This window comes from Culex pipiens, chromosome 3, assembly GCF_016801865.2.
Source record: "Culex pipiens pallens isolate TS chromosome 3, TS_CPP_V2, whole genome shotgun sequence".
Taxonomy (NCBI): Eukaryota; Metazoa; Arthropoda; class Insecta; order Diptera; family Culicidae; genus Culex; species Culex pipiens.
In genome coordinates this window covers 81001736-81028839 of record NC_068939.1, presented here as the reverse complement: position 1 = coordinate 81028839, position 27104 = coordinate 81001736, and the positions used below count along the sequence as shown (strand labels likewise).

General features: G+C 39.5%; 1 protein-coding gene across 1 annotated transcript in view; it reads right to left on the bottom strand.

Annotated features, from left to right (window-relative positions):
* Nucleotides 1-981: 981 nt before the first annotated feature.
* The window catches only part of LOC120414196 (uncharacterized), a 260154-nt gene continuing 234031 nt past the window's right edge, over nucleotides 982-27104 (bottom strand). The window contains exons 5-8 of the mRNA XM_039575277.2: nucleotides 2908-5753; nucleotides 2448-2846; nucleotides 2148-2375; nucleotides 982-2051 (exon numbers count right to left, since the gene is read on the bottom strand). Coding sequence (XP_039431211.1) covers nucleotides 1920-2051; nucleotides 2148-2375; nucleotides 2448-2846; nucleotides 2908-5753 — 3605 coding nt within the window. The 3' untranslated portion in view covers nucleotides 982-1919. The remainder of the gene's footprint in view (nucleotides 2052-2147; nucleotides 2376-2447; nucleotides 2847-2907; nucleotides 5754-27104) is intronic.

The following is a 27104-nucleotide window of genomic DNA, read 5'->3' as shown; positions in this document are numbered from 1 at the left end:
TAATAAAAAAATCGCAATTCCGTAAAACTTTTAGCAATTATCTCCAAAATTCAAGTTTAAAGCGTCCAATTATTCCATCGTTAAGGTTTTCTAGCGATTCTTCTAGTTTTTTTTTCCAAATTATCTATGAAAGTCGAATTAAAAAAACAAAAGTCATACCATCAAAATTATAAAAAAGAGCAAAAAAACCGTTCAAAAGAACCGCTTATTTTAACGAGTGACCGAAAATAAGCGGCTACTAAAAAAAGCGGTTTTGCCCATCTCTAGTTCTAACCAGATTTTAAAAAAAATGAATAACATACAAAATTACAATTTTATTATATTTTAACACAGTCCAGACTCGATTCTTCCATGGTCGATTATCCGTTATTTTTTTTTAACATCAAATTCAAGTTCTGGAGCCCCATTTTAGTAAAATTCAAATAGTTGATTGCCTATTGAATTGAAAAATCATTTTTCAATATTTCATCACCACCATTTTGGCCGCCATCTTGTATTTTAAAAATCTGAATCACTTTAGAAAAGTCTAGGGGTCATAATAAAGCTCAACAATCAAAAATAAGAAAAGGAAAAAAAATCGTGATTCGATTATCCGAAGTGAATTTTTGCTAAGGCCTTCGGATAAGCGGTAGATCGGGGTTCAAATCCCGGCTCGGACCAACACATCTGATGATCTTTTCCCTTCTGGAATCGATTGCTTAGTAAAGGGAAGGTAGTGTATCGTCACAAACTGGACCTTATCACGACACCTTAGGGAGGCGACCTATGGAATGTTAACATTAATCTTAACATGTTAACATTAAGTTGAGAATGAAACTGCCACTGAATCCGCTTTGTAAATGCCGGCCCCGATACTCTTCAAGGGTGTTCCCCTCAGGAACTGGGAAAGATTTACTTTACTTACTTCGGATAATCGAGTCTGGACTGTAGTTGTGTTTGTACTCTAGATTTTCGGACAAAATAAACAGCAATAAGTCTTGATTATTTTTTCAGAATTTTTATTCATTTTGATTACAGATTCATCGATTTTACATTGCCATTGTTTTGCGTTGTGTTTCTTCAGGATGCTACTCTCAACCAGCGACAGGTGTAAAACCTAGGGATGATTAATAGCTAATTCTGCCTTGTATCCACTATACATTTGTTTTACACACGCTGGGAAATCAACACGCGCAAAATTCAAATGGGATATAGTAAAGTAAATCAAAAGCTAAGTAAAATACAACTACTAAATAGTATACAATCGCTGCTTGTTAAGCTTTTTCGAAAAAGGATTGAATTAAAAAGAAACGGGAAAAAACGGGGTGTTTAAATACCTACTTAAAGGGAAAACTATCTCTACAATACTCAAAACAAAGCAATTTTTGGGGACATTCACAAATCGGGGTGTGGAAATTGGTTCACAATAAATAGTTTTATGATTTTGTTTTAACTAATCTCTAATTGGGGGGCTAAAACATTGGGTTTCTAAGCGCAAATAACATCTTTTTTAAGGTTTCTTCATTCGATTTTGAGTTTCTACATTGCCGACAAGTATGAAAAATGATTGAAAGAAGTGAATTGATTTTGCAATAAGTTAAATAAATTTAGGAGATTTCAATACTAAAATGATGATGTTTAAATTTTGGCAAACTTTCTGGGCATAATTTATATCCAAAAGTACCACAGTTCGTTCAAAGAATCGCCTGTGGGTATGCAACCCTCAGTCTTCTCTCATGAACTGTGACAATTCAACGTTCTTTCTTCTCATCTTCAAATTTCTCTACGGCTAATCCAGAGACATTTTTCACACTCTAATTTTTCAATTTTTCACTCATCATCCTTAGTTTTCTTCTTACAATTAACTACAGCTCTAACTACACAACTACTATCGGCGCTCCAAAGCTAACTAAAAACAAGTTTTGCCGGCGGACACGGCACTACGTTCGCGTCATCATTCCGTTGATCATGATGTTGGCCAGCGCGTTCCGCCGCTTCCGCCAGGTGCCCATGCCCTGGGAGTGGTACTGGAGCTGGCTGTACCACTGCTTCGTCTTGGTGCCATCCTCGGCCTTGAAATAAGAGGAAGTAAAAGGAAGAAAAATGAATATTTTGATAGTAATTTAAAAGTTCTGCTTGCAAACGACAATTGCTCCCACCACACTCACCTTGAAGATGAACGACTCCTTCGAGAGAATCTCCTGCAGCTCAAAGTAGTCCTCCCAGTCGTTCTCGGTGCACACGATGCACCGGTCCAGGTAGAGCGGCTCCCGCAGCAGCGTGTAGCGGCCGTTTTTCTCGCGCACCAGCAGCAGCGACGCCTCGCGGATTCCGGTGTGGCGCGGGAAGTTCAACAGCTCCGTCGAGGCCCGGTCCGGCTTGTAGCTGGGACTTGGCTGGAAAACGAGAAGCGAAAAAGACCCGGTGCAATGCTTGAAATTTTTAGGTTAGGGTTGAGGGGGTCTTACCTTTCCATTGGTCACCAGCAGGGCGTTGATCGAGGTCAGCTTGATGGTGCGGCTCTTCTTCCAGTTTCCGTCGTTGGGTTGCGTGAAGAGGAGACGGCCCTCGATGGCGAACCGGACCTCCTCGGTGTTCCACTCGAGCACGTCGATGGCCATCTTGCGCAGCTTGATGTTGATCATGTCCAGCTCGCAGGAGAGACGCCGACCGGCGGGGCTGCCGGAGGAGATCCGGCGCCACAGCTTGGTGGGCACGTCTTTGGCCTCGCGGTTCATGTGGTTCAGGTGTAGTTCGATCTTTTCTTGGGCTTGTTTGAGTAGCTCGCGACCTTCCAGGTGGGCGGGGGTTACCTTGAAGAGTCGGGCAAGCAGCAGCGGGTACTTGGTGACGCGTTGTACGGGAACCTGTCGGGGGAGATGATTTGGTTAGATTGTGTAGAAGGACTGTTGATTTTGTTATACTTACCATCAAAAACGAGTTCAAGTTCATCCGCCTCAGCACGGCATTCTCCATCTGCGACACGCGCAGGAAGATCCTCAGCAGTTCCTTCTCCTTCTCCAGGTTCGCCAGCAGCAAGCTGGCCGCGCCCTGCCGCACGCAGTAGCTCTCGAACGCGTGCAGCATCGGTGCCGCCTCCAGGAAGATCCGGCCGGCACTGACCGTCAGCAGATCCTCGTCGCCCTGTTCGTTCGCAATGTCCAGCGCGTCCCGCATCCGCTCCGCTAGGAACTGGTTGTTCTCGAGCAATTCTTCCACGTTCAAAAAGATTGCGGAGAGTTGATCCTGGCTCAGCAGACCGGCCACCAGCATGGGTTGGTAGAACTCTTCGAGGATGATCTGCAGGTCGCGGCCGTACTTTTCCTCCGTTTCGACGATTTCGGTTATGATCTCCTTGCGCTCGGCTCGTTTCTTGCCACACTTGCGGCAGACGAGCGGGGCGTACATGACGCCGGACTCGGTGATTTGGGTTTCGACCGGGCCGTCGCAGTCCTCGCACAGGTGGATGGGACTGATCTTGTCCAGGAGGGAGGAGGTCACGGATGGGTTTTGCCACTTGGAGCGGGAGGTTTTGCTCGTCTCCGATCCGACACCGGAGTCGTTCCGTTCGATCTCGGACGCCTTTCGCTGGGCGATGAGCGAAGAAGTGTCCTCGCTAGAGTCGCTGATGTTGGAGATGTGCGACAGGCGACTGCTGATGTCGGAGATTTGTCGCTGGTGGTGTCGCAGGTCGGTGATGTTTTCGTCTTCTTCCTCCTCCAGGATGATGTCGCTGGCGTTGCCAAACTGAAAGTTGTACGCTTCCTCTTGGGCGATCCCGCGTTCCTTTGCGTCCACCAGGTAGGACAGGATGTCGTACTTGGAGGCGCCTTCGAAGATCGATCGTGCGTTTCGCTTTTCCCGGTCAAGATCGTCCACGATCGGCGGAGCTGTAAGCGGGAGCGGTGGTGGAATGTCACTAATCTCTTCGTAGATCGGATCAGCGTTCAACCGGATCGACTCATAGTGATGATCGTCGTCGTTCGCCGTGCTGATTTCGATCTCCGACAGCGTCGCATCCACCAGCATCTGGTAGAACTTGCTCCGTGAACTGTTCGCGTTCTGCTCCTCATCCACCGTCAGATCACTCGAGCAGCTTTGATAGCAATCGCTCAGCTCTCCACTCGCGTCAAACTCCATCAGTTCGTACGCCGCCGAGCCGTAGCTGTTGCCCGAGCTGATACTGCTCCTATTGCTATCCTTCTCACCCCCCTTCTTCCCCTCCAGCTTCTGTCGCTCCTCCTGGATCTTCACCAGCGATTCCTCAATCATCCGCGACACCGCGTCCTCGTCTTTGGTTCCACTCATGTCCAGCTGGGTGCGACTTTCCTTCAACCGCATCAGCGAGTTCTCGATCAGCTTTGCCACCAGCTCGTAGTCCAGCCCCTCCGCCAAATGACCCAGCATCGGGTCCTCCAGCAGCTTCGCGATGAAGCTGTTCCGCTTACTGACGTCTTTGTCCAGCTTCGGACGCCTCACGACAACCGCGTCCGTCGACGCTTCCGCCCGTGCCGCTGCCAACTTGCCGCAAATGTGCGGCACCAGATTTCGCTTGACCGCTTCCACCGGATTGCGCAGAATTACGTCCACGCTCTCATCTTTGGATTGCTTCGCTGCTTCTACGTGTTCGCCACCACTAGGAACTATCGAAATCGGCGCGTCATCGTCGTCGACGCTTGCTTCCGGCTCTTCATCGACGGAAGTCTCCGGAGTGGCGGCAGTAGGCGACTCGTGCAAGCTCGCCGTCACCCGGTCAAAGTCCAGACTGATAAAGGTCTTGCCGGTTGAGGGTGATTTCGGGACAGCTGCCGCTTGCGGTTCGGGTTCGGCCGTAGGAGTTGTTACTGTTACCGAAGTGGTTCCGCCGATCGGGATGATGGACGTTGCACTGTTCAGAAAGTTGTTCTTCTGCTCGTCAAAGTTGGGCGTCGAATCGGCTTTGTGCCGTGGATGTTGCAACGTTGAGGTTGGCGAGTTGACGCTGATCGTTACGGTGTTGAACGAGGTTTGGTGGATTCCGGGCGAGCAAACGACGTCGTCGTTGACGACCACCGAAGACTGGTACAGCGGCGTTTCGTTGTCGTCGTCCACGTTGACCGTCGAGTAGCAATCGTCACCGGTGATCATAATCGAGGTCTTCTTCTGACCCATCGACTCGTAGCTGCTGTCTTCATCCTCGTGGCGAATCTCCAGCCGATGGACGGCCGCGACTTCTTTGCTGAAAGTCGCCGTTGGAGTCGACGCCACCTGAACGACGGTTCGCGAAGCGGTCGAGCTACGCCCGCTGCTTCGCTCCGACCCCGAACTCAAATCGAAGCAAAAATCCTCGTAGATGTTGCTCTCTTCAGGGTCGTTCAACTTCCCCGCCATCATCTCATTCTCATACTTCTTACATCCAACTTCCCCACCCTCCACGGTGCTCGCACTCGTGATCGACTGCTGATCCGGTGAGGACGACCCGGTTGAACTTGCCGGCGGAGGCGGAGGTGGTGGAGGAACTCGTGGTCGCATCTTACCCCCACCGAGCAGCGTTCCACAGCTGGACGAAGACGACGAGGACGTTTCTTCGTCAAACACCGCCCTGGAATCTCGGCGAGCCTGTTTGCCACGCAGCGCCATCGTGTCGATGAAGCGAGGAGTCGGGTGGTGATGCTGGGTTGACGATGGTTGCTGCCCGTTGAACGAGGTCACCCGCGGAGGGGACGAACGCTCGCTGGAGCTGCGACGGACCGGTGGTCCGGAGCGGCGCCGGATGCTCCACGGCGGGGAGTTGTCTGGAAAGAAACGAAATCAAAGTTATTTTAACGTGTCAAATTTGAAACTCGCCACTAAATTTGCTCAATCCACCATGTCTCAATTAGCCCAAGTGCTGACCGGTGCCCTATGGCACCCTTCGCGTCACGTTCGCCGCCAGAATGCACACATTACGCAACGCCAATCCATTCATATCGGCTGCAATTAGGGGCCTTACAAGAGGGCGAGAAGAACGACCGTACGAAAATGACCTGCCATTTGCAACCTGCCAATCAACCTGGCCGCTGGTACGAGTGTACGAACGCCTATCCATCAAAAAGCTCTCCCCAGCAGCTTTGGGGCTCAAACCAACGACGCCGCTACCCGTCTTGTCTCCGAGTGGCGCAATAGGTCATAGCCGTAGAATTTGTTCTTTGCAGAGTGTATTGAGAATTGATTGACAGGTGAAATTACCGGCTAATTGTCACCTGATTTCTTTTTTGCCCGGCTAATTGAACAGAGATTTGTGAGGTAGAGCAAACAAACTAACTGAAGTAGTACTAACCGAGTAATGGCCTATCTACAATAATTTATCTTAGAATAGTTACGTTGTATCGAATAGATGAGTTGCTTAAAAAAATACGTGACTTACTATGGCTATGCAGATGTGGAAGGTCAACTTAACGTAAAGTTTTTTAAATATTCAAAATTTTAAGTCAGATCAAATTTTGTATTTGGAGCAAACTCCATAATTTTGCAAATCGACTTTTATTGTATTTTTTATTTGTATGAAACTTTGTTCATCGATTCTTTATATCCGAATAAGCCATTTTGCACCATTAGTTTTTTTTATACAGGTCTCCACACACATTTGGCGACTGTTTATAAAAAACAGCTATGAAAACATCTGTATTTCGAGAAAGAATTGTCGCATCGATTTGATGTCTTCGGCAATGCTGTAGGTTATTAATAGAAATATTCAGAAAAAAAAACATTTACACTCTATGAAAAATTTACGCATTTAAACCAATCTGTTGACAAACTATACAGTAGAGTGTAACAAAAATGACTTTTTGGCGGGCATTCAAGGGTTTGTTCCGGTGGGCATACTAAGCTCAAATCCAAAATATGAGCTTGATTGGACGTAACAGGAGCTGGCGCTCCGACCTTCAATTTTAAATGGGATTTAACCCGTAAAAAAAGATTTTTTCAAAAATGTCACTTTTTGAGGCATTTTGGCCACTGAAGCGTTTATTTTCAACATCATTGGCGTATAGGCCAGATCCTTGCGCATCTTTTGGTATATATAACATTGAAATTTGGAGCACCCTGGAGCTCGGTACAGACCTTCAAAGTTTGGCATTTTTTCGAAAAATCGGCCCCGGCAAAAAAGATATGCGTCGCGCCTCGCGACGCCCTAGACGCCATTTGATTTTGCTGGGGTCAATTTTTCGAAAAAATGACAAACTTTGAAGGTCTGTACCGAGCTCCAGGGTGCTCCAAATTTCAATGTTATATATACCAAAAGATGCGCAAGGATCTGGCCTATACGCCAATGATGTTGAAAATAAACGCTTCAGTGGCCAAAATGCCTCAAAAAGTGACTTTTTTGAAAAAATCTTTTTTTACGGGTTAAATCCCATTTAAAATTGAAGGGCGGAGCGCCAGCTCCTGTTACGTCCAATCAAGCTCATATTTTGGATTTGAGCTTAGTATGCCCACCGGAACAAACCCTTGAATGCCCGCTAAAAAGTCATTTTTGTTACATCCTACTATACAGCCTTCGATCTCTTTTGATATGTTTTATTACACGGTGTATTTTTCGAGAACATTAAGATAAAAAAATCGGCATGTCTGATATTTGGCACCATAAAACAAGGGCTCTTACCCAACATTTAGCAGGGCGCATTGAAATATTTCATCCGGGGTCTAGAACAACTTTGTTTCAAAGATTTTTCTTTGATTTTATAGGATATTTTTTCAGGAAAGTCGCTATAAATCGATTTAATCATCAACATTATCAAAAAATTATATCGATATTGATTTCACGAAATTTCGCTTATTTCAACTTCTATTGAACAAAATCTGATTTTTTTTTTAAATTTGCAAACTGATTTTTACAATGTGACTTCTTTGATAATGCCATAGTGTAATCGACCCAGAGGATTTAAAAATAAAATTTGGATATCTCATGAAGTATTTAATAGTTTGCTAATTTTACAATTTAAATGTATTTTGTGTTCATTTATGCGCAAAAATTGTTTTTATTTTTAGTTTGGTTTCTAATGTACCGTAAAACGGGTGACTTTGACAAATTAAATACGTACGGAATGCTATGGAATATATGGAGTATTCTAACCATGGTAGAGAAGAGTTCAAAGTACTTTAAGAAGAAGTTTCCATGAAGTTTTGAAATGTTTAAAAAGTCAGTTAACTATTATTAAAAAAATGTTGCTGAGCACCATTATTTCAATATTCTCAAAGGGTCATGATTTTCTCAATGAACATGATTTCGAATCGAAAAACGGAATGCATTTTCGGATTCTTTGGACAATTTTCCATAAGGAGAAGGTAAAATAAGTTTGTTAATAAAAAAATGATGTGCTTTTAAAATATAATTAAAAAAAAATAGGCATTTTCAGTGAAACAAATTTCACTTAAATGTGAAAACTTTTGATTCGTGCTTAGAGGGTGACGATTCTCGAGATTTTCAATTTCCCGGGAATCGAGAGTTGAATTTGGCCATTTCCCGGGAATTCCCGGGACCCGGGAGTTTTTTATACTATGTCAATAGCGGCAAATTTTAAAAAGGAAAGTAATAAATTTGTTTCTTTTCAATGAATTTAGTAACAACGAATTATTTTGAGGAACTTTATAGTTAACTATAGTAGTTTAAATGGTTTACGAATCATAAGTTGCACTGAGTGATTTTTCAAATGTTGCACAAACTTGTTGCATGAACTTCTTATTAGATATTTGTAAAGTAAAATCATAGCTAATATATAATTTCCCAGTATCGAGATTTTTGCAATATGATGGATAAAAACAACAATTTAAGCTTCTCTTATCCTTTTTAAGGTCAACTGTTCACAATTGGCGGATTGCCACTGCCAGAGTTTGTTTTCCAAAATATAAGTTAATATTGAGGTTGACTTGAAACGAAAAATGATTTATTAACATCAAAAAAAGAAATTACCTTTAATCAGCGAAATTAACTAAGGTACTGAGGATTAAAAAAAAAATAAAGATTGCGAGAGAGGATATGGACATTGAACTTATCTTGAAAATGCTTATCCCTCTTAGAAATAATAAATTAAAAATAATGTGAAAAAACTTTAGATTACATATTTGGGGTGTAACAACTACACAGAAAAAAAAAATGATGGTAATATTCATCAGGAAATGGTGACAGATTTTGTGGCAAAATAAATGATAAATTTTACCCCAGAAAATGATAAATTTTCATCAGTTTTTGATGAATATTCATCAGGTTCACATTTTTACACATTTTTTATGTAATATTACACAAATAAAGAGGTAATATTCAACCTACCAAATTTTCAACATTCCAAAATTCAACTTTTTTTTTCTGTGTAAGTATGCCTTAAGGTAATTTTTTTTTCGGCTTCTCTCAATTATAGTTATTGCATTTTTTACAAGTTAAAATTTACAGTTTCTGAATAGGAAGATTAGAGAAGCATTGTTTTATTTGAACTTGAACATTGAACATCCAATGTTCCAAACAATTTTGAATTTTTCAAATAATTTTCTGGTTAATTTAAAAGTTTAAAATTTCCCGGGAGTCTCGACAAAGTTTCCCGGGAATTCCCGCTCGTCACCCTTTATTCGAGCTTCAAATTCAGTATAAAATGCAATAAAAATCAATAATTTTGTATACAAAACTAATTTTAACGAATTTTTGGCAAAATTGCGATTTTTTTAGCATTTTACCTGAATTTTTTACGTGTTTTGTTAAGCTTATAAAGTTAGTTAACTAAATATAAACAATTTTTTTCTTAAAATTTATTTATATTACCATTCTTTGCGATGGTAAATTTGACGTAGAAATAAAATGTGAACACCTTATATATAATTTTAACAAGAAAAACTTTGACTATCAAAGTCACCCGAAATTGAACAGAAGAATTTTCATTTGATCTTTTTTACAAAGCACTATTGAAAAAACTTTTTTTCAAAGATAGTGCACGGACCTAGTGTGGCATACCCCAGTACATGTTTTATTCCAAAAATAAACTAAAACCATATTAATGTCACTCCGGTTTACTAGTACTCTTTGCTTGGTGTCAAAAGTTATTAAAAAGAAGTAAACTGCGGATTTATTGTAATTTTTTTAAACTGCGAGATGATTTTTTATTTCTCATCATGATTATTTTATTGGAGGTTTTTGGCTCCCCCTGCTCCCCAAATCAGGCCGCAAGAAAAAGTTTTGCTTATTTGCTATATTTTTGTTGAAATAACTTGTACGACTTATTTAGTGTAAACATTTGCATTTCCTTCCTCTTTTTTTTTTGTTGGAAAAATTGTTAAATTTGAAAATATTCAATTATTTATTAATAATATAACATTTTTTGGATAGAGAAAACTGGATGGGAAACTTTATCGAAAGAAAAAAAAACTTATTCAACTACATATCGGGGTGGTTTCAATTAAAACATTTCACTATTAAGTTTGCATTTTTGAAGTTGATTATTCATAAATTGAACGAGAATTTATCGTTAAACGGTTTGGTTTACAAATGCGCTTGGGACCTTTTGAAAACGGATTAAATCACTTCCAGAGTGAATCTTGCATCTCACCAGATCCAAGTCGATTTTTGTTCATATTCTATGTTTAGAACAAAAGTCCAATGGAACCGACCGGGATTCAAGCCACGGAGCCGGTCTCCATTTTTTAGGCATAAAGTAACACAAAATGCTCAGCACATAAAAAAATACAAAATAAAAATGAATTTGTGATAGTATTGACTGATGTGGTCCTTAAATTCTCCAAAATATACAGGAAACTCATATAGATGGTGGATCATGGTACTCAGAATCTTATTAATGGATATTCACCATTTTTGGATATGTAACTTAAAACATCCTGAAAACTCATTGACAAATATTTTCTAATGATCCCACAAATCTGCAAACACAGTTTTTGTTTGATCTGTAAGTGTGTTCAGCTATGTACATATGTATGTATTAGTAATATTTACTGAAAACACGTCTAACCACCGTTCTTTTAAAACGTGGCGAGCCAAATTTAGCTAAGACATTCCGGAGATACGACTTTTTTGGAAAAATGTGGTTTTTGCGAATTCGTTCAAAAACGTACCCTTTTTTGGATTGAAACACCCTGATCGCCAAACAAAAAAAAAATGGTTCGAATTATTGTGACCAAAGAACTTCCATGCTAAATTTGAGCCAAATCGGAACATTTTTGATCTGGATCCTGCTGATTTGACACAAGTTAATTTAAACAATTTCAAAATTATTTAAATGTGTTTTTATATAAAGAGCAATGCATGATTCATTGTGATAACGAAGAAATATCGGATTATATTAGAAATTATGATCGTTATATTGAAAATAAGTTTCATTTTCACAAAACAAACAACATTAAGACCCTTGAAATTCCACTCTTAACAAAACTCAAAAGGAAACAATTAATTACCTCCCCTGTTCACAATTATTTTGTTCTGCACGCTAGATTTGCAAACATTATTATCTTTCCAACCCAAAAATGTGAATAAAAAAATAGAAATAATTGATTGCATCGCAAAACAAACCACTTCCCAATTGCTCACTTTGTAGCGTGACTCAATTTTGAAACTCTAGTTTAGAAAATTTTAATTTCCCAACCATAAAGCTTAGTGCTTTTCGCGGGAGAAGCGGGTTGGGGATGGGGACTGGAAAAGTCAACCACCCAATTAGAGGGTTGTGCTTTTCCCGCGAGCCTTGCGAGAGCCCGCGATTGGCCGCGACATAATCACTGTCAATCACGGCTGATTTAGTGGCTTCTGACGGTTTAATTGGAAAAAGTTTGTTGGTGGGGTTGGGGGAGGGAGATTTCCCCGTTTCCCCCGCGCTCTAAAAAGTTTAAAATAATCGTTTAGCGCGCTGATCGCGTGGAAAATTTGTTCCGTTTTTTTTTCGACAAACACTTTAAAGTTGAAACTTGAACAATTCAGAAAGGGCAACAAAAAAACGATTTCTGCGGAATGCTAAAAATTTTCGCAGTTTCCGAGCTCCCCGAGCTCACGAATGAAATCATAATCTTTACGGCAGCCACCGAGTCGAGTTTGGCCCGGGCCCGAGATTCGATTATTTTATAGACTTTATTACGAGAGTCGCTTGTTTGCTGTCCCACTTTGCAGTGACAGTACTTTTTTTCCTTTTCAGGAGAGTGTGGGTGGTTGTCCCAGAATCGCGCAATCGCCAGCCAGTAATCTAATCGGAAAGTTTTGATTCGAATTTCTTCTTCAATTCTTTGCTCGTTTTTATTCAATTTATTTTCCTATTGTATCAGACCTGGAGGTCCGGAGGGCACCTGAGGTTGGACACAAAATCGATGTTGCGGATTTTGCTGCTACTGCTGATGCGCACTTTTGGTGACACACCTGAAGGAGTCAGAATAAAAAGCAAAAATCATCCTGTTACTGGGAGTTACAAACTGGTCGATCAATTTGAAGGTGAGATTACGAGGTTAATTTGGAGGGGAATGCAATTGCTCTGAGATTCGATTTGATCTCTTTTCCCTTCTGTTTTGATTCTATGTTTTTTGTTTTTCTGTTTTTCTGTTTTTCTGTTTTTCTGTTTTTCTGTTTTTCTGTTTTTATGTTTTTCTGTTTTTCTGTTTTTTTGTTTTTCTGTTTTTCTGTTTTTCTGTTTTTCTGTTTTTCTGTTTTTCTGTTTTTCTGTTTTTCTGTTTTTCTGTTTTTCTGTTTTTCTGTTTTTCTGTTTTTCTTTTTTTCTGTTTTTCTGTTTTTTTGTTTTTCTGTTTTTCTGTTTTTCTGTTTTTCTGTTTTTCTGTTTTTCTGTTTTTCTGTTTTTCTGTTTTTCTGTTTTTCTGTTTTTCTGTTTTTCTGTTTTTCTGTTACAGCTCTAACAATACCAATCGAAAGGATTCCTTCCACTGAAAACAATAAATTCCAGCAATCTCTCTTCTTCTAAAATGCAATATCAATCCGTATCGTCCGAGCAATTCCTTCAACAGATATTGCGAGGAATCCCCGTAGAAAGCTATTTCCACCAATGCACACGTGTACCAGGTACCAACGCAACAGGGCATTAAATTGATTGATTTATTATGATGTAAAACGGTTCTCTATCGTTTTCCGTTGGCTTCAACTATTCCACAGCAATTCCGCATCGCACACCCGCCCCGCTGAGACGAAACAAGACACAGGACCCATCCGGTTCCGGGGTCCGGAACCTTTACGTCCAATACAACCGGTCGGCTCTCTCCGGGGTGCGATTCGATATGTCTCAATTTTCAAATTCTAGGTACAATATGGTCCCGAATCATCCCACCTTCTGCACACCGGAAGGGTACGATCCGGATGAAATGGGAAGCCATTGTCGGGAAAACAAGAATTCGGGAGCGCCTGAAGAAGGATGGCAGGACGGATGGACAGACGGATGGAACCTGACAAGATCTCTGCTGGGGATGGTCTTGGGCTGTAGCACCGTCTTCGTGGAAATTGAGAGCAAGATTGCTGGGGGGAAAGCTGATGTTGTGAACGGAAAAGACAATCCTTTAGTGGACGGTGAATGAGCAGGGATTCCCTGTTTTAAAGAATATATAAGAATCGAAAGAACTTTAGATTATTAAATATCAATGTCAAAATTTATTTTTTAACAAGCCTTACCCGAAAAACTTCGTCATGTCATTTTTTCGCTTCTTGATGTTTTTAGCTTGTTTGCTTATTCAGCCTCTTATGATCAAAATTTGATTTTACGCAACTTTTCCCATACAAACTGCAGATCTTCTGGAATCGGTTCCAGATTGGCCAAAGTTGTAACTCTTTAGCGTAAGAACCTTCCTTGGGCTTATACGAACCCAACGCAGCAAAGAGCGCTCCGATCCGACTTTCCGTTATCAACTGATGCGCGTTCGAACAAAACCGTAGAATTTTTTTATATATATAGAAGATTGTCTTCCGGATATGGATTTAAATTTCCACAGTATTTACGTTCACGTGTATTTTTCGAGTATATACCATGAAATAAAAAAAAGCTTATTAAATGCTAAATCGAAATACTTCGTCAAGGGATGAAGAGCAACATTTTTTGAAGATTTTTAATCAATGTCGTAGGATATTTCTTTGAAAAAGTCACTGTAAATTGATTGAAATTCGTTAAAATTCTCATAAATTTGTCAAAAGTAAAACACCATATAATGTTTCAAAACCCAAATAAATTATTATTTTTTAACTTTTTGTTTATTTCACAATAAATTATGCAAATACTCAATAAACCAATTTTTTTAGTGCATACGGCACTTTGTTTAATTATCAGCCTTATTACATAATATGGAGTTGCTTTGGAGAATTTGAACGGTTCGCGTCGCGGTAAACAAGCCGGATTTTCGTTGCCGTTTCCGTCTATGTTTCCCCCCCGATTGTGTGTGTATTTCGACCCGGGTGATTTCGGGATGTTTGACAGTTGCTTTGGAGAATTTGAACGGTGCGCGTCGCGGTCATCTCGCAGGATTTTCGATGCCGTTTCCGTCTTTGTTGTCCCCCCGATTGTGTGTGTATTTCGGTCCGGGTGGTTTCGCGTTTTCGCATTTTAGTTGGTTTTATCTTTCCACAGTCGGCTGTCTAAGATTGAATCATTTATGCTAAACTCAACACCAAATAACCGGGAATAGTCTCATCCACATCCTCCGACTGTTTGCCTTGAGAATGCATAATACATCACATCATTAAACAAAATTTATTGATTATTGGGTCGCATCATCATCTTTTATGATGAATCCTGGCCATTACCCTTTCCCACTAACAAAATCCCAAGTAGAAGTAGTTTTCCGGCACACGTGGGGGTGTGGATATCGTATAGAACCCACCCTTTGTAGCAGCCTGTGCTAACTGACATGGCGGGCGCCGTTGGTGGCCAACGACTGTTACCTATCTACAGCAGCTCTAGTTTTGATGATCTTGATGTTTTATCTTTTCAGCGCATTCATGCATGCTGTTGATAAGGGAAACATCACTAGATCGTTGAAGCGTATGATCGCTTGTGCTGATAGGATATTACGGTCCTGTTCAGCAACGGAGAAGGACAACCATGGGTGGTCTCTCATGCTCATGCTCATGCTCATGCTCTTATTAGCCTTATTACATAATATGCTGTGATCATAATCCATTGTATAATATGCATTTTTTAAACATTTTTTTTTGCGTACCTAATAACATCTATAATCTATTAATTTAATCCGGCGCTTAATACACTTTGTATTACTTCAGCTGTTTCAGTCGAGTAATTGATTTCCAGGATTTTTGAGCTCATAATTTAAGCTGGTTGTTAGATATTTTCCGTTGTAATTAGCGATTTTAAATAAAGTCATCATTTCGCACAGCAAAATACCCAAAAATCACAATTTTCAAACAATTTGTATCTTAGTCCTCAAACAACCATCCTGAAAATGTTTTCCCCTGTTCTCTAAAAACATGCTTCCAAAATACCAAAATTGCCATAAAGTATTCAAAAAAGTAATGGAATATTAACAGTTTTTAAGCCTGGTTGATTAGGTAAATCAAAAGAAATATTTTAACTTTTGCTGGCGTTAAAAAATTGGAAAATATAATATTAGGAGTTTCGAGGCGTAATACGTTCACTATTCGACCAAATTTTAGTTTCTTTTCTAAATAAGTATCCATAAGAATCTAGAAAAATGTCTTTTGCAATTATTTAATTTTCATATAATATAGGCTGAAAAGTTAAACGGATGTAACTTTACATATTATATCCATAAAAAAGCTGTTTGGTGCAAATTGTCAAAAATGTTAAATTAAAAAAGAATAAAAATTCAGAAAAATGCGTTTTGTAAAAACAATGGCTATAGAAATAAAAAAACATCAATTTTGTAAAATTGCAAAACATGGCTTATGAAAAATTAAAGGCAATCCAAGATTTGGATTTCTGTCGATTCCTTTAAGCAAAAAATTAAAACATTTGCTGACGTAGTTTTCGAGATGCAGCCATTTTAAGATGTTATTTCAAACTTTTTCTAAGAAAAACAATAAAATCCATTACTAATATGATAAATAGAGCAATTAAAAAAAACATCATAAATATATAAGAAGCAAATTCCGGCATCATATTGGAATTCATATTTTTTGAAATGATAAATTTGCATTGATTTTATTGATTAAGAATAAGACGCAAATAATATTTTGAAACGGCTGTATCGTTTGTACATCAACAAAACTTCTAAACCCTGCCCCAGAGATACTTGACAGTCATATGAAGCAGAATTTATAATTATCCCGAAATGCATTTTCTTAAAAATGCTTGAATTGTATAGATTTTATAAATTTTCGTACAACATTACAACTTTCATAAAATGAGGCATAGCATAGCATTGGTGTCTACCCGTAGTTGCTACTCTGTTATTGACCAGAACCTCCAAAAATTGCTCCGTGGACCACAGATGAAGAGTAGGAACCAAACCAAATGTCCCTATCATGCTAGTCAATCACAGCGCCGGCCACGACCAGTTGTAAGACACGGGGAAGTGGATGGGAATTTTAGTCCGATACTTCAGTGATGAAGACCGCTAAATCGGCTGCGTCTTCGACAAAGTATCACATGAGGTTTAAAAGTGTTAGTAAGATGGGTGTGAAGCCAAGATTCACGTTGGTAAGTGATGTGACCGGTCAAAGTTATTTATAGTCCTTAATTCTTCGTATGTTCTTAGATTGAAAGCTTTCCAATTCGGTTCACCAAGCTTTTTGTGGTGAATTCTGGTCGTGTTGAAAGTTCAATATTCGCCTAACGAGTATGCAACCAGTAAAGTTCTTGAATTCAACTTTGCCTTCAATATTGTCCTGTTCTTAGGTTCACAGATTCCAATCAACTTTCTTAGATTCTTGTAGCATTCTTAATCCTTCTAGTCAACAAAACCTCGATGGTCTGATGGTTAGCATTTTTGTCTGCTGATCCAAAGGACGTGGGATCGAACCCCGCCACGAGCTAATGAATTTTTCGTTCATATTCAAGTGTTCAGAATTCCTTCTTTCCATAATTTCTCGATAGGAGCCGATGGGAATCGAACCCAGAACCTTCCGCTTGCAAAACGAACAGCGTAACCATTCAGCCACGCCTACCCCTTACAACTTTCATAAAAATGAGGTTTTTTTTTTTTTTTTTTTTTTTTTTTTTTTTTTTTTTTTTTTTTTTTTTTTTTTTTTTTTTTTTTTTTTTGGGTTTTAAAAAACGTTTATTGTTACGGTCATTTTGGTCAAACAATACAGTTTACAGTTTACAATATTTTACTTTCCTAACTCTCTCGTCCTACATCCCTAACCTTAGCAAATGTGTTCCAAAAACTTTATTGAAAATTAATCTGTTATTCCATCTCATTTCACGTATTTCCTTTTTGAAAACAAACAAGCTAGGTCCAGGGTAGCACTTCAAATTAAAAGAAATCGCTAGAATACATAACCACAAAGCGGCTATTTCTGATTTTTTGTTCTCATCGATCTCAAATGACAGAATATCTTCTAGATTCACTAATTTTATCCCACTTATCTTTTCTACTTTATTCTTTGTCCAATTTGAAATAATCCTGGATTGAGGGCATTCCATTATTCTGTGTCCGTTATTATCAATTCCATTACAAATATCACATAAATTATTAGACAATCTTCCGATGTTGTAGGCCATTAGTTTTTCCTTGTTTGGTATTAAATTATTTAAAAAAGCAAAAAGCCTTGACTTTTCATCAGATCCAATGAAATTAAAATTTAAATTTTTCCAAATTATTGTCCATTGAAATTGTGGAAAATCAACTTTAACTTTTGGAATGAAGTTTTCCTGATTCAAAAAATGTTTATAAAAAGCCTTCGAACTGTCCAATAAAGAATCGTTTTTGCAAAGTCTAGCAACTTCGATCCACTGCCTAAAACACAAGGGCAGTTGGTGTTGTTTTGAATATACTAAAATGTAATTTTCAGAAACATTTCCTCCAGGGTAAAGAATGTTTCTTATGAACAAAGCTTTCATTTTAAACTCCGCATTAACCAACCTTATACCTCCTGCATCATAATCTAAATAAAGTTGATCGCGAGCTGTTTTAAAAATAAACCCATTCCACAAAAACTGCCCTACTAGTGAATTTATAATATCAATATGTTTTTTGTACGGTGGGAATATCTGCGCAAGATACCAAAACTTTGATAAGATAAAAGCATTTAATAACCACCCTCGTTCCACTAAATTTAATTTTCTAACACCATGGAGATGGAGCGTATGCTTAACATTTAAAATCACTTTATCATAATTTAAATTAATTGATTCTGATATACTATTTGAAAAATAAATTCCTAAAATTTTAAAACTATTTACTTCCCTGATCATTTGTGGACCAAAGATTGCACGGTTTATTCTCAAGTAAACTGACTTATTAAAATTCATCTTAATTTTTCCAAATGATTCGAAGGAATTAAGAATTTGGATTAACAAATCAAATTCCTCATCATTCCTTATAAAAATATTTATGTCGTCAGCGTAAGCAATGGTTTTTATGAACTTATCATAAATAAGTACACCTGCGATGCCGTCACTAATTTTTCTCAAAAGTGGCTCGATGTACAATACAAACAAAATCATGCTAAGTGGGCACCCTTGCCGCACCGACGATTCAATCTTAATATTATTAGTCAAAAAACCATTAAACAGAACCTTTGACGTTGCAGAATCATATAAATTTCGAATACAACTAATCAAACTATCTGGAAAATTAAATTTTTCCAAAACTTTCCACAAATATGTATGATCTACTTTATCGAAAGCTTTTTGAAGATCAATACTAACTAATGCTCCTTTAAAACGTTTTGAATCATTTGCACGAAGCATAATTCGTCTGATATCTTTTAAATTGTCCGAGCAAGATCGATTTGATTTACATGCAGACTGTTCACAGCCTAGTAAATCATCAAGATGTAACTTTATGCGCATTGCTATAATTTTAGTGAATAATTTATAATCACAGTTAAGTAAACTAATTGGTCTATAATTATTTAAATCATTCTTATCATTACCTTTATGTATAAGAGTAATAATACCAGCAGTAAAATCTCTAGGAGGTTTTTTTGTTCCTGATAAATATTCGTTAAACAATACTACCAAATCATCCTTAATTAAATCAAAATGTTTTAAATAAAATTCGTAATTCAAACCATCAGGCCCTGGTGATTTTTTATGTGCACATAATTTTAAAACGGTAAACATTTCATCAACTGTAATCGGTCTTGTGAGCTCTCTTTGCTGTTCATCTGATAAGCGACTGGTTACACTTTCTAAAGGATCAGTGATCCCATCTAGTGCATTATCCGGAGATTTTTTGAACTGTTCAGAAAAATGATCAAAAATAATTTGTTTCATAATCGAGCAGTCCCCTGTTATCACATTACCATCCTTTAATTTGAGATTGTTTGACGTACTGAATTTCTTAATTTGAGCAGAAACTTGAAAAATATTCATAACCTCCCCTTGTAACAATGAGAAATTATTCAATTTATTACTATAATGTTTAAGTCTATCTAATTCAATTTCCATTAAACGTGACTTAACTAAAAACATATCTTTGGATACCTCTTCACCAAGACATCTTCTACGATGTAAATCGTTTAAAACTCCATGAAAATAACTTTTACGATCTAAAATATATTTATTAATTGCCCAGCTCTCCCCTTTAAAAAATTGTTTGAATTTAACTTTAGCTATCGAGTTCCACCACTGATTTTTATCATTGAAATAAGATGATCTGTTACAGATTGATTGATATTCAACACTAAGTTTATGTGAAATATTTTCATCAAAAAGAAGACTGTTATTAATTTTCCAATAGCCCCTTCCTTTCAAACAAAATGAGTTTGAATCTGTTTTAATTTTTAACACAATAGCACAATGATCAGAAAAAGGAACTGATATTGTTTTAGCTTCTAGAATCAAATCTACAAAACGCGACGGTCCATAAATTCTATCAAGTCGCGAAGCGACTCCAGATCGAAAAAAGGTGAATTCATTTTGCTTCATTTCTGCAAAAATATCTTTCCATTGAAGTGATTCTACGAGTCGTTTGAGGCCCGCAGACACATTTTTAGTTGCCCCTGTAGCATCGGAAGAGTTTAAAATACAATTGAAATCCCCGGCCAGAACGGAATATTCAATACCGGATTTACTCAAATGGACAGTTAAATTGTTCAAAAATAGCTCATCTCTTTCTTTCTTTTTGTTAGTTCCCGAAAACGCGTAAATATTAATATAATTGATGCCATTGATAACTAAAGAAGATATTCTACCATTCGGATCAAGAACAACGTTGTTGAATTCGAACGATTTCCGCAACAGAATGCCAGTTCCCATACCATTTTGATTTAAATTAATAATCGCAAAATGAGAAGGAATAAAAGAAAAATTTTGATAGCAAAGCTCCTGAACAAAAACTAAATCTATATCCTGATTCCAAATAAAATCTCTTAATAAATTTTGATTGATAGTAGTTGTTGTACTGTTTAAATTGACAGACGCTATTTTAAGTGTAAAGTTCATTGTATAAAATTAAAAGAACAAAATAAATCTAACTAATCCTACCATAAAGCTAACCTATTCTAAATTGAATGTAAAATATAGCTACTTATATGACCAAAATCCGAAACAAACCCATAGTGACTAACTCGATTTTCAAAGATTCTCCTCCAGATTGGCATCAACCCCTTCCCCCTCCCCATTCCCCCCCAATTTATCCTTCCCCTTTACATCCCCCTTTCCCCGTGTATCCCCCTTCCCCTTTACATCCCCCTTTCCCCGTGTATCCCCCTTCCCCTCTGTATCCCTGTCCCTCAAACTACGTGATCGGCTTCTCTCTTTGTTGTCCTCTTTCTTCTTTGAACGACCCCGCGTCTCCATGCTCTGCGCTGCACTCAAGTTAGACGGTGGGATAAAAATCATACCTGATCCGGGCTTTGCTGGAGCGTCAGCTGAAAGCGATCGCATTTCCTCCTTCCTCTTTTTCTTACGACCTTGCACTAGCTGGAACTCTTCTTCACCCTGCGCCTCCTTCACCGCACCATCCGTCACGATCGGCACTGCCAACGACGATACGCCGCCGCCGGTAAGAACTCCTTCGGCTGTTGTTGTCTCCTTCATTTCTGCGTCCGGCTCACTCATTGGGAGAACGATCTGCTCAACACTGCTCGAGCCGACTCCGGCCTGAACGATCGGCTTTACAGCCGACGGTACCTCGGGCAACTTCGGCGGCACCAACAAACTCGGTTTCGCCGGCCCGAAAAAATTGTTCAGCACGACCATCTGCCCTTCTCCTCCACTCTCTCCTGCCTTGTGCGTCGATCCTCGACCCAACCAGAGCGGTGGTTTCGCAGTCACCGCACTGTACGACAAGCTTCCGTTTTGTTCCATCCGTTGGTTGACCTTCGACTTCTTTGGGCAGTTGACCTTGACGTGATCTTTGCTGCCGCAAATGAAACACTTGTTCTGAAGTCCATCGTAGTACACACGCGCTTGGAAGTTTCGCACGTGTATGGTGGCCGGAATGTCCTGCTTGATTTCCATATGAACTCCCCGGACTGAGGACCAGATTGGGAAGCCAGTCTCAGGGGCGTACCTTTCCCTGACCATCCGCTGAATGACGCCGAACTTAGACATCACAGTCGAAATCTCCTGGTCGCTGATCTCCGGTGGCAGGTTGAAAATTCGGACATACTTAAAAACCGTCGATGCCGATGAGAAGGTCACCTTTGTCGACTCGTACTTGTTGTACTCGAAGTCCATCGATTCCGGCAGGTCCAGCAAGGTGTTCGTCAGCATTTCCTCCGTCTTGAACTTAATGTACACGCAGTTCTCCTTCGATTCCTTGTACATCGACAAGAGTGAATTTGGGTTCAATCTCATCTTCTGCTTCATGAAATTGAAAATTCCATGATCCAGCGGTTCCTTCTTCCCAGGGCCAAAGTAGATCCTCAACGAGTTGGCACGTGCTTCCTCAAAAGTCGCCATTTTCTGCACTGTTCCGATTTGAAAACTAAAAACTATTGTTCTCGAAGAACAAAACACCCGGGCAGAGTAGCCTGAGCTACAACAAAACGTTGTCTCAACTATTAGACCGCAAAAGACAATATCGACCGTTCGGCTTGAAGTCTGGCCGTCAACTATGAGGTTTTAAAAACTCAATGATTGACATTATTTTTAAATTTAAATTTTAAACGTAAGTTACACATAACATTCAAAAAGGTTTGGCTCATTGGAAAAGTCTTTCAGAAACCCATCAATGGTGAGGCACATGATGATCTGGCCTCAAAAAAGTACATAAATGTCACTTCAGTGGTCATAACTTGAGACAGGGTTGCCAGATCTTCAGTGTTTTGGACTCGTTGGAAAGGTCTTACGATTATCTAACCACCGGTCGGATGATGGATCCGGACAAAGTTTACATACTTTTAAGTGAGATCCGGAGATATGTGAAAACACATTTTTATGCATAACTTTTGAACTGCTTATCAAAACTTTAAAAAAAAGTTAAACTTGATCTATGGGACCTTTAACCGCGTTGAATACGACCAATTTGGCTTAAATCGGTTTATCCATCCAGAACTGGGCATCGGCATACGAGAGGATAAAGAGCACGATTCGGTAGTAAAATGGTACTGTGTGCGGACGGAGAGGATACATCCCGAAATTACCGAGAGTACTTTACTCATGAGTTCATTTTCCAAAAATGTTCACCAATAAAAAAAAAGACCGGTACCAAGACTCGAACCCAAGACCTTCGGCACATTGAACCGCGCCTTTGCCGTTTGGGCCACCATGGTTCGGTGACTAAGTGGCGTTCATTTGTCCATATAAGCCACTCAATAGGATGAACTGTTCCAATGAACGAATGAACACACGAGAGGACTATACTCTCGCAAAATAGCACTTTCTCACGTTTATTTTCGTGAGGACTATCCCATTGTTTTTAACTTTGGGTGCAGTGCTGAGATAATTGAGTGAGTTTATTGGTCACATACATACATACACACACACATACATTTGTTCAGTTTATGATTCTGAGCCGATATGTATACATATAGATGAAAGTGGGTCTTCGAGCTTTTCAATAAGAATTTCATTTTTAGGGCAGGATTATAACATTACCTCAGTGAGGAAGGCAAAAAATAGATTGATGCTCGATGATATTTTTGATAACGCTATGAAATAGTCATGCTTTCTAAATCATTGGGATGCATTCTGCAATTTTTGTATTACAAAACTAAGACTGGAAATAACAATTCAAAGGTATTTTCATTTTTGATAATATTGCGAAAACTAACTAATAAAATTTTATGAAATTCTGAAGACTTCACAGAAGTAAACCTAGAATCCCTGCCCTCACCGATGGCCAACGGGCCAACTTTCCAATACCCAGCTACTCAGCATATAGTTGGCATCCGGAATGTCCCGAGATTCGGAGGTCCTTTCCATGGAAAGGGTCCACCCCAAAATGGACAGACACCGACAAAAGAGAGAGAGAGCGGGTTCGGAGCATTGAAATAAATGATGTTGTTTCAGTTGGTTGCTTTATATTTCTGTTACGGATTTTCCGCTCCGAATCACTTGGCGCTGCTGCGTTGATCCGACGTTGTTAAAATGAGATAGTGCGCCAACCCCCGAAGACGACCGAAAGAGGGTGAAGGGTTGAACCGTTTTGCTATTGGTTTAGTTCCGGTGCTTCAAATGTAGTCTGAATAATTGAAAAAAGTTTTCCGATGTTTGAATTTGCACAAAAGTTGAACGATTTTGACCGGTGTGGATGGGGAGTTGAACCCTGATGTTCTGCCTGGGACTATATTTTTTTTGCTTGTTGAAGGATTGCTCAAGCTGAACAGTCCCAGATTTCTGATGCCTGCTCGCTCCTTTCCAAGACAAATGTTTATTTAGAATATTTCTTATCGCTATCCTTTCGCTTCGTTTGGCCGTATCGAAGTGGGGCGATGTGGAAAGAAAAACTACGTTCTGGTTGTGCTCTATTGGCGTATGAGTAATTTTGAAGCTTTTTTTTTTAATTTTGCAACATTGTATAAGCTTGGAAGTTAATCTAATGTTAAAATATTGATTCTTAAAAAAATGCAATTATGACAAAATAGAAAAACAGTGATAACAAGCAAAAAACCAACAGAAACAGGATAATCAAACAGTTCGAATGTAAATAAGGATTCCTCGACAGTGTCCAGATTGCACCGTATGACGCAACTGTTCCAAAAGCTCTCTGTATCGGGAGGAGTGTTGAAATACTTTTTTTTCCTCATCTCAACGGTAGAGAGAGGTACGTTTCAATTGTTAACGGGAAAATGATGAAGGTGCGCCCCGGATGGCAGATGATTTGATAGGTCTCCTCGAGAGCACATTTTCTGCCTCAATGGGTCACACATTCTAGGGGACTCAGGATTTTTTTTTGCTCTCGATGAAATTTCGATGAGACGGCTGCCGGTCAAGAGGAAAATGGCTTTTTTTTCTTCCCTAGGCAGAAGCAGGAGGTTTACCTTCGTTATGCTGAATTAAGTTCGCTTGGAAAAGGTTTACGAGCAATGCAGTATCGGACCTTCTTTGAATAACTTTATTGGATATCGGATGTGGGACGTGGGTGAGGTACAGATGAATAAATTTCAATTTAGCAGCAAAGTTTATCTCTGATTTTATGAAATTTGCATATTGGAATTGGATTTGTGCATTGAGCAGATTGGAGATTTAAATAAAGACATTGATTTGTGAATGCATCGATGTCTTATAACATACAAACAAAAGGTGTGTAGAATGTTATTGTTTAAATTTTGTTTAAATATTCCATGAGCAATTCTCTACAAAAACTGGAAATGAATTTTATATTTTTTAATTTGGCTAAAACATTGTGCGGGCCTTCCCTATGACCAAAGAAGCTATGTTGGGACATTGGTTCACCCATACAAGTCTCCATACAATTTTGGCAGCTGTCCATACAAAAATGGTACGTAAATATTCAAACAGCTGTAACTTTTGATTGAATTTTCTGATCAATGGTGTCTTCGGCAATGTTGTAGATATTGTGAAGGACTATTGAAAAAAAAAAATTAGATAAACGGAAAAAAACTGACGATTTTTTTTCCTTTTTTTCACAAAAACTCAATTTCCAAAAATAAGTATTTTTTTATATTCGAGATTTTTTCATATGTTTTAGGGGACCAGTGGCACATCAACATCCGCCAACATCCCCATCAGGAACGAGTTCCAGATGCTGAGCGACGACGAAGAAAACAACAACAACAACACCGACGGTAGCAGCACTACCGACGATGACGACGAAGACGATGGTCGTGCACGGAAAAAAGTGCTGACATCAAAAAAGAACAATTCTCCTACGGAACGAAGACCACCTCCAATTTTTGTTTTGGACACGCTGGCGGACGATGTTGACGAGTTGCTGGAAGGCCTCGGATATTGTCTGAAAATCGGTAAGTCGGCAGTGCAAGTGATCACACTGACCAAAAAGAATTTCGACCTGGTGTTTGAAGAATTGAAGCGTAGCAACTTCAACTTCTACACATTCAACCCCGAGAAGCCCCCTGTTAAGGTCGTCTTACAGGGTTACCAAGACCGTCCAGTTTCTGACCTGAAGAAGCACCTTTCGGACGCCGGAATAAAACCGCGAGAGATAAAAGTGCTCTCGCGCAAGACAACGGTAACAGGTACTCACACACTGTACCTGTTGTACTTCGATCGCGGCACCGTCAAGATCCAAGACCTGCGGCGGACTAAGACGTTGGACGGTTTTTGGGTAAACTGGCGGTTTTACACCAAGAACCCGACGGACGTAGCGCAATGCCACCGTTGCCAGAAATTCGGCCACGGCTCGCGGAACTGCAATCTCCGGCCCCGCTGCGTGAAGTGCGGTGAGTCACACCTCTCAGAGGCGTGCGCAATGCCACGAAAGGCGGACTTGGGGGACAAGGCAGAACAAACCAAGCCGCGCGTAAAGTGCGCGAACTTTGACGGCAACCATACCGGCAATTACCGCGGATGCGTCGCGCGCAAGGCCTACCTCGAGGAGCAGGAAAAGAGGAAGAAGAAAGCAGCAGCGTCCCACCCTCCTCAGCGATGTACGAGCGCAGCCGTTCCTGCAGCTGGACAGCTTACGGTTCCAGCGGAAAACTCAGCGTTCTCTCCTGGATGGGGGCGTTCGTTCGCCAGCGTGGTCGCTGCCGGTAGCGGCAGTACGGCCCAGCAAGAAGTCACCGGGGAAGATCTCTCACCCTGCCGGAGTTCTTTGCTCTCGCGGGGGAGATGATGACGCGGTTTCGGAGCTGTCGGAACAAGGCGGAACAATTCCTGGCCCTTGGGGAACTGATGATCAAACACATCTACAAAGGATAAATAACCTGTGATCTAGATATAAGCTTTCTCTTCCTCTATCCCCTTTCCTTTGCAATTTCTGTAAGTTTTTTTTTAATTTTTTCTTACTCTTGCTAGTGCCTTAGTTAAAGAAAAAATTGTTCCAAAATAAATTATAATGCAACACACAGCTGAAAGGAACTCCAAAACTCTGTTATGCACTTCAAAATAACTCATTGTATCTTGATTATTCACCAATAAAACCGAATTGCATTGAATTGAATTGAATTTTAGGGGACCAAAACCCGCAACTTTTCGGCCATGGAGAAGTATGGTCAAAAATTCTGCCATCAAGTTATAAATTTTTGAAAAAAAAAAGATTTTTGGGAAAAATCGAAATTTTATGCAATTTTTTTTTATGTTAACTTGAAATTGCAATCGAACAGTCCTTTACAGATTTTTTGATATAGGGCCTAGATATAGTTACCAAATGTTTAATTTTAGCAAAATATTTGCAGTTTATCGGTTTTCTAAATTAGTGACCATGAGTGACTATTTCTGAAAATATTTTTAAAAAGTTTAGAAAATTTGTTATAAAACTGTCTAAGAGACATTTGAAGATTGGATCTCTGTTGCTGAGATACAGCGTCTTAAAGAAAAAGAAACACGAAAATTGATGTTTTCTAAGTCTCACCCAAACCAACCCTCCATTTTCTAATGTCAATATCTTAGCAACTAATGGTCCGATTTGCAATGTTAAAAAACTGAAACATTCGTGAAATTTTTCGATCTTTTCGAAAA